The sequence below is a fragment of the Protobothrops mucrosquamatus genome, unplaced genomic scaffold (genome assembly GCF_001527695.2).
Source record: "Protobothrops mucrosquamatus isolate PMUCROS unplaced genomic scaffold, P.Mucros_1.0 scaffold550, whole genome shotgun sequence".
Taxonomy (NCBI): domain Eukaryota; kingdom Metazoa; phylum Chordata; class Lepidosauria; order Squamata; family Viperidae; genus Protobothrops; species Protobothrops mucrosquamatus.
The window spans coordinates 203,086-211,855 of NW_015386854.1; the positions used below are offsets into that span (position 1 = coordinate 203,086).

General features: G+C 32.9%; 2 protein-coding genes across 2 annotated transcripts; both read left to right on the plus strand.

Annotated features, from left to right (window-relative positions):
- Positions 1-1,830: 1,830 nt before the first annotated feature.
- LOC107288442 (olfactory receptor 5V1-like) lies at positions 1,831-3,930 on the plus strand (the record flags this gene model as incomplete). Its single annotated transcript, XM_015817063.2, has 2 exons — positions 1,831-2,750; positions 3,918-3,930. Coding segments are annotated over exons 1-2 (933 nt in total), but the record flags the coding sequence as incomplete, so codon positions are not given.
- A 3,261-nt stretch (positions 3,931-7,191) lies between these two features.
- Positions 7,192-8,124, plus strand: LOC107288443 (olfactory receptor 5V1-like). The gene has a single exon (XM_015817064.1). It carries the CDS (start codon positions 7,192-7,194, stop codon positions 8,122-8,124), a length of 933 nt encoding a protein of 310 aa, XP_015672550.1.
- Positions 8,125-8,770: the final 646 nt, after the last annotated feature.

Genomic DNA, 8,770 nt, shown 5'->3' on the forward strand with positions numbered 1-8,770 from the left:
GTTAGGGGCCTTGGGGTCGACCTCTGTCCCCCTGCCAATACAGACTGCGTACGGTCGGTGAGGAAGGAGGAGAACCACCGCATCACAGTGCCTCCCACTCCCAACCCACCCAACCGCCGCAGCATGATACTGTGGTCCACAGTATCAAAAGCCGCTGAGAGGTCCAAAAGAACAAGGACAGAGGAATAACCCCTGTCCCTGTCACTATCTATGGTAAGGAATAGGTGTTTAGGAATTAAATAGATGTTCTTTAAGGCATGGGTGTTTTTTTTATTATTATTATTATTATTATTATTATTATTATTATTATTGTTGTTGTTGTTGTTGTTGTTGTTGTTGTTTTGTTTTATTTTCCCATTTTTTAAAATATAGTTTCCCATCAAGTTTTTCTTTCTTTTTCATTTTTTCTTTAAATTATGAAGAATGTATGTGCTTTTCATTGTTCAGTCATAGCAATTTCACTTAAACTTATATATTGCTTCACAGCGCTTTACAGCCTAATCTCTAAATAGTTTACAGAGTCAGCATATTGTCCCCAACATTCTGGATCCTCATTTTATGGACCTCAGAAGGATGAAAGGCTGAGTCAACCTTGAGCTGGTAAGACTTGAACGGGCGAACTGCTGGCAGCCCACAATCAGCAGAAGTAGCCTGCAGTACTGCATTCTAACAACTGTTCCACCACGGCTCATAAGGAGAAACTCATAGGAGAAATGAGTATAACTATAAACTGTGTTAATTGTTGGCAAGGAATTTTCATGTGGGAATATTGTCCCTTCTGAGATACCCTTTTTTTTTTAGATTGTGGAATGTATGATACCTTTGTATAGAATGTATAATAATAAATAAGCCAATATGTTGGTTTGGAAAAAAACACTGGACTTGATTTTGTTCACTTAACAGAAATATAAATAAATGGACTTAGAGTTGGGGATATTATTCAGTCCCTACCTTAATGTTTATTTTGAAAGGTAAGGTAAGTGCAATCCTTCTGGTCATTTCCTGCAAGAACATTCAAGTAAATTCTTCTGCCTTGAAAAATATTCCTGATTATTTCTTGAACAGTGAGCAATTCTAAACCTAAGTACATTTCCATTTTATTAATGGCTACAATTAATTAATAGGAAAATGCTAATGATTCAGAAAATCTGTACCTCTCAAATATTAATGGAATGCCAATGTATGTCACTTTTTAAAATAAAAAAAAAAGTTCTATATTAATATAGCAAAACTTTACAGAACTTTCTAGGGCATGTTCCAATTCAGCTGATCAATTAAACTTTGGACACTTTGGAAATAATTCTAAGTAATGATAGCTAAAGTAACATTCAGAGAATTTATTCCTTTTTTTTAATTTTAGGAACCTCAATGAGCTTTAAGAAAATTCCAAGTTTTCCAAGAATACAACTTGATAACTGCCTCAGGAATAAACTATACTAGGTAGATTCTTCATTTTCCTGTTTAACGTAGAGCTTAAGGTCAACATGTTCTCAAATTTTATTAGTTATAACTTTGCATCTTAAGACATCTGCCCACAAATTATTCATGATTGTGTGTGTGTGTGTGTGTGTTGTACATATGTGCATGTAAAAGGGAGCCAAACTTTTAATCAAAACCTTAATTGAATGCAATGAGAGTTGAAAATAGAAATGTTTAATATCATCTAAGCTGAGCCATACTTTGCATTATATCTTTATATATATATATATATATATATATATATATATATATATATATATATATATATATATATATATATATATATATATATATATATATATATGTATATATATATGTATATATATTTGTTTTATAGATGAGTAAACAAAAATGGAGAATCAAACTGATTCATTCGTCTTCCTTTTCCTTGGACTTTCAGGTGATCCTCAACTACAGATTTTCCTTTTCTTGATCTTTTCAATAATTTTTCTAATTACACTGTTAGGAAACATCATAATAATTTTGATCATAAGAATGGATCTTTCTCTCTCCACACCCATGTATTATTTCCTCACCCATTTGTCCTTTGTTGATATCTGTTACTCTACAGATATTGTCCCTAAGATGTTAATGAACTTTCTTATGAAACAAAAGACAATTTCCTTCACTGGTTGTATTATTCAAATGTTTTTCAGTTTTCTACTAAGTGTTACAGATGTTTTTCTACTTTCAGCAATGGCATATGACAGATACATTGCTGTTTGTCACCCACTTCATTACATAATGATCATGAATAAAGTAATATGTACTTATCTGGTTACAGGAGCATGGCTAATGGGTTTATTATCTGCAACTATAAACACAGTTCCCATATTTGGCTTACAGTTTTGTGGCCTTCGAGAAATTAATCACTTCAGATGTGAACTTCCATTACTATTGAAAGTATCTTGTTCTGACACTTTTCTTAATAATGGGATTCTTTTATTTTCTGTATTGTTTTTTGGACTTGGTTCTTTCTTACCAACTTTGATCTCCTACATTCACATCATGACCAGCATCATGAAGATCCATTCTGCAGAGGGCAGAAGAAAAACTTTCTCCACCTGCAGTTCTCATCTCACTGTGTTGGGTTTGCTATACATGACTGGAATGTCTCAGTACATGAAACCTAGCAGTGTATCTTCCATTACACTGGATGAACTTTTCTCTATTCAGTACAGCATTTTGACCCCCATGCTGAACCCAATTATCTATAGTCTGAAAAATGAGGAAGTAAAGAAGGCACTTAGAAGAATATTTACAAAAAAAGCAAATGCTAGATGATCCTCAAAGTGCATAGCTCAAAAAGTAAATTTCTCTTTCTCTTTCTCTGGCTCTTTTTCTGCTCCATTCTTCTCCTGAACCAGCAACCCTGAAATTTCCTCTCATTGCATGGGGACTCTATCATATTGAAAAATGTTGTCCTTTCTTAATTTCTATTTGTTAATACATTGTACTTTATTTAACTTGTATTTTTTATACAATACAAATTATTAAAATAATAGCAAATTTCAGTTTTCAACCACAGTAATTAACAACTCAAAATCACTAGGATATAATAACTTGGATTGAAGCAGATTCTCATCTTGCTGTTATAAACACAATTTGTTATGACAATTTCAAAGTTTACTTATACATTTATTATAAAAAGGGTGCTTAGACAATCTGTTTTTGAGAATATAGACCTTGAATGACTTTAAATTAAACTTTGATATTGAGAAGTTATGTTCCACACCAGTGACTGAGAATTGATAAAATTCAATATAATATGAGAGCTGTAGAAGTATTCAGAAATGTGTCTAGTGTATTATTGCTGTGAAAATATTGTACTGCTTGAACAGAAGTCAGGACAGCTTTTAGAGAACAAAGTAAAGCTTAGAGTTCCTTATGCATTAGTGTACCATCAACATCACAACATCATCAACTTGTGAAGTTCCTATCAATTTCAATTGTAAATGTTTACATATCTGCAGTAATTCACATTCATTCCAATTCTAAATATTCCATGTGATCTAGGATACTGAAAAAGCTATATCAATATAATATTATAAATCAGGGGTCCCCAACCCCCTGTCCATAGACCAGTACCGGGCCACAGCATGCCAGCAACTGTCCACACAAACAATCAAAGCCCCATCTGCAAGATGGGGGCAGCACACAAAACCATGCACCCTCTGGTCCGCAGAAAAACCTCTTTCCACAGAACCGGTCTCTGGTGCCCAAAAGGTTGGGAACCTCTGTCATAAACCTTTATTTTAAGGATAGTGCTGTTGTATCTAATATAGACAAAGTTATTTTGAAATTTATTTTTAGATCACAGATGAGATTTGTAGTCAAAATAAATCTTCCTGCTTTTTCTGCTGCTTTCTATTGCGAGAATTTGGTGTCAATGACAAAAGATTCTGCAATTTCTTTGGTAAAAAACCTTTTTTCTTTTTCTTCAAAAATATGTTTCATAGTTCAAAACATATTTTTGATAAATGTGTTTCAATGTTCTCTAATTTTTATTGAGCCTAAAAATTTATTTTATGATTTTTGTATAATATAAAAGAATTTTGTGGTGCCAAAAGTTATTTTTCTGCATCATTCACTACCAAATTTAAAGAATGCCCAGAATGATAATTCACTCTGCTCTAGAATTTTTATCAACGATATCCTGTTTCAATTTGCTATACTTTCTATATTTATTTATTTGATTGATTTTTTAAATTATATCTTTAATTTTGATCAACTCAAGGGATCAAACATGCCTCCTATTTTCCCTCCAATAACAAAAGCTAAATGGGTGGAGTTGAGAGAAAAAGAGTAACTTGCTGGCTTCATGCCTAAGGAAAAAACTATAATTCACAGTCTCTCAATTTCTAGCCTGATACCAGACTTTGTTTGTAGCATTATCATATCCCTAGTCTCTCAAATTATTTTGTACACATTCAATTTTTGTAAACAGTACACTAAAAATGTATAATATTAATCTGGTTGTGTTTTCTACTAGACAGTGTTCCACAAAATGTTCACATATAGAAATATATTTATATTTTTTTTTCTACCTGGCTTACATTATGAATAATGAATTATTTGATTTTGTATTTAATCTCTAACAATGTGCAGTAATAATAATAACAACAATAATAACAATAACAACAAAAGCAACAAAAACAACAATAACAACAATAAAAACAACAACAACAACAACAACAACAACAACAATAATAATAATAATAATAATAATAATAATAATAATAATAATAATAATAATAATCTGTAATACTATCAAACATCCACATCTGCCTATCCCAGTTCCTTGGTAAGGACTCGATAGGTAGACAAAATGCCAAATCCAGTCTGAATATCTGGCTGACTGTGAGATGATAATAATAATAATAATAATAATAATAATAATAATAATAATAATAATAATAATAATAATAATAATAATAATAATAATAATAATAATAATAATAATAATAATAAAGTTGGAAGGGACCTTGCAGATCATCAAGTCCAACCCCCTGCTCAGGCAGGTAACCCTATGCCATTTCGTACAAATGGCTGTCCAGTCTCTTCTTTAAAACTTCCAGTGTTGGAGCATTCACTGCTTCTGGAGGCAGGTTGTTCCACTGGTTAATTGTTCTAACTGTCAGGAAGTTTCTCTTTAGTTCTAGGTTGCTTCTCTCGTTGATTAGTTTCCATCCGTTGCTTCTTGTCCTGCTTTCAGGCACTTTGGAGAATAGCTTGACTCCCTCTTTTTTGTGGCAGCCCCTGAGATATTGGAACACTGCTATCATGTCCCCCCTCGTCCTTCTTTTCGTTAAACTAGACATACCCAATTCCAACAACCGTTCCTCATATGTTTTAGCCTCCAGGCCCCTAATCATCTTTGTTGCTCTTCTCTGTACTCTTTCTGTACTCTGTACTCTTTTTTGTGTGTTGATGTTTCTATTCTGTAAAAATAGTCTGCCCTGTGATCAATGTTTCTGTGTTTCTGACAAAAGAAGGAAATTTTCATTATCATGTTTATTACCATTTTTTGAATAATCCTCTGAATTATCTCTTCTGAGTATTGCCTTACCAAATCCTGAACGAAGTATAGTATCTATTCAAATACTCATGCCAATAGTTTTCCTGTCTTTATATATTCTTTGTCCTAGAGCTTCATTTTTTTTTTACATTATTCAGTTTTGGATGCTTAAGATTCGTGTTGATGTACATTTTACTTTCTTTAGCTTTTCCAAAAATATGTGGTAAAGACTGCTGATTTTTGCTTGCTTTTGTATTCTTCAGTTGATTTGTCCATTCTATTCTCAAACAACTTGAAATGGAAACAAAACCCAGATTTCTTTGAAAATGAGTAAAGCAACAAAATTCTAATGATATTTTTCATCATTTGCAAGAATTCACATATACTAAGTTCAAAAAATATTTCTATACACTATTTTTAGGAAGTTAAATTTCTTATTTCAAGTGTATATTTTCAATAAGAGTGTCCTATTGTTTATAGGCACATTTACCAATATTCTCATGTTGTGGTCTTGTAGAGAGGGGATTAGGTCTGCAGCTTTGAAGGTCTCTGGAGGAAGCAAATGATTAATACCAATTGCAGTCAGTTTTCAGAACTGAGACTTATGCATAACCTTGGTTGGGACAATATATCTATCCTATATCCATGAGCTCTCAGTGAGTTTCAATATCATCCATCATGGTATATTTTTGAACAAACCCATTGGGAGGTAATGGTTCTTCAGCAATTTCCTCCTTCCCCTGAAGTCAGTTTCCAATAGTATTGTGGGGTATGTGTGCGTATAGTGGAATGTGCTTTCTCTGCTATATCACCTGTCCGCTTGGGGGGGGGGGTTCGGTGTGTGTGTGTGTGTGTGTTTTGGTTTCTTTTTTCTTCTTTGATGAAAAATTTAGGTGTTTTTTCTCTCAGGTTTTTCTTTCTTTTTTATCCCTTTTTTTAAATATGAAGAATTAATGAGCTCCTCCTCATACAAGCAACCATTCAAGAAATAACTATAAGCCACTGATAATTATTAGAAAGGAGTTTTCCTGTGGGGATATTTTTTTCTTATGGGATACTTTTTTTTTAGATCGCAGAATTTATATTGCATATAGAATGAATAATAATGCCTCAAGAGTAAATTCTGCCAACATGTTATTTTAGAAAAAAAAACCCGTCAGTGATTGATGGGTGTGGATAAATGGAGTGGGAGACATTGTTCAGTCTATACCTTCATGTTTATTTTGAAAGGTAAGGTAAGGTAAGTCTAATCTTTCTGTCAAATTTCTTGCAAATAAATTCAAGTAAATTATTTAATATTGAAAAATCTTCATGATGATGTGTATATTACTAGAATAGTGAGCATTTCTAAACCTAACTACATTTTCACTTTGTTTTTGGTTACAAATGACTAACAGGAAAATGATAATACTTCAGAAAATCTCTGCCTTTCAAAAATTAATGGATCCAATGTGTGCAATTTTTTAAATATTCTATTTTCACATAGCTTTTTCATATTGACTCATTAGATGAGTCTGGTGGATATTTTCAAAATATGCAGGAATTTCTAGGATATATATATGACTCATCACGAGCCTGAGCAAATTTGAGAGAGAGTTGAAAGCAGAACGATTTAATATAATATAAACTGAGTTGTACTTTGTCTTATTTCTCTACTTATATCCTTATTCTTGCTTTACAGCTGAGCAACAAAAATGGAGAACCAAACTGATTCATTGGTCTTCCTTTTTGTTGGACTTTCCAGTGATCCTCAACTACAGATCTTCCTTTTCCTGATCTTTTCAATTATTTTTCTACTTACGCTGTCAGGAAACATCACAATAATTTTGATCATTAGAATGGATCCTTCTCTCTCCACACCCATGTATTATTTCTTGTCTCATTTGTCTTTTGTTGATGTCTGTTACTCTACAGATATTATTCCTAAAATGTTACTGAACTTTCTTATGAAACATAAGAAAATTTACTTCACCAACTGTGTTACACAAATGTTTTTCAGTCTTCTATTAAGTGTTACAGAAGTTTTTCTACTTTCAGCAATGGCATATGATAGATACACTGCTGTTTGTCACCCACTTCATTACATAATGATCATGAATAATACGATATGTACTTACCTGGTTTTAGGAGCATGGCTAATGGGTTTGTTGTGTGCAACTATAAACACAGTTCCCATATTTGGCTTACAGTTTTGTGGCCTTCCTGAAATTAAGCATTTCAGCTGTGAACTTCAAGCATTATTGAAAGCATCTTGTTCTGACACTTTTATTAATAATTGGATTATTTTGTTTTCTGAATTGTTTTTTGGATTTGGTTCCTTCTTACCAACTTTGGTCTCCTACATTCACATCATCACCAGCATCATGAAGATCCATTCTGCAGAGGGCAGAAGAAAAACTTTCTCTACCTGCAGCTCTCATCTCGCTGTGTTGGGTTTGCTATACATGACTGGAATGTCTCAGTACATGAAACCTAGCAGTGTATCTTCCATTACACTAGATGAACTTTTCTCTATTCAGTACAGCATTTTGACCCCCATGCTGAACCCAATTATCTATAGTCTGAAAAATGAGGAAGTGAAGAAAGCACTTAGAAGAATATTTACAAAAAAAGCAAATGCTAGATGATCGTCAAAGTGCAGGAATCCAAAAGTGAATTTCTCTTTGTTTGGAAAACATGGCTCTTTTTTTTTTTTTTTTTTTTGCTTCATTCTGCATGGAAAAGATCTTCCCCTGAAAGACAAACACAGTAACCTGGGGTACACTCTCTTTGCATTGCCACTTTATCATATTAGAAAAGGTTTTTCCTAATATCCTTCTTTTTTGTTAGTGTATTTGTACATTATTTAACCTTTATATTTCTTCTAATTGAAATTACTAACATAACACCAAATTTGAATTTTTAATCATAATAAGTTGTAACCCAGTGTCAATAGGATATAGTAACTTAGATTAAAACAGATACTCATCTTGCTCTTATGAAAAGAAAATTAATTATGATAGTTTCAATGCTTACTTACACATTTGCTATAGAAAGGGTGACTAGCCTGTCATCTGTCAATGGAACAGTGGAACAGCTTGCCTCCAGAAATCGTGGGCGCTCCATCACTGGAGATTTTTAAGAAGAGACTAGACAGTCACTTGTCTGAGATGCTTGAGCAGGGGTTTGGACTAGAAGACCTCCAAGGTCCCTTCCAGCTCTATTCTATTCTAATGTATACCTTAAACTGAGAAGTTATGTTCCCCATTGGTGATTGATATATCCTTTGAGCGA

Excerpts from the sequence above, each read along its gene's own strand:
- LOC107288443 (XM_015817064.1), top strand. The coding sequence starts at position 7,192 with ATGGAGAACCAAACTGATTCATTGGTCTTCCTTTTTGTTGGACTTTCC.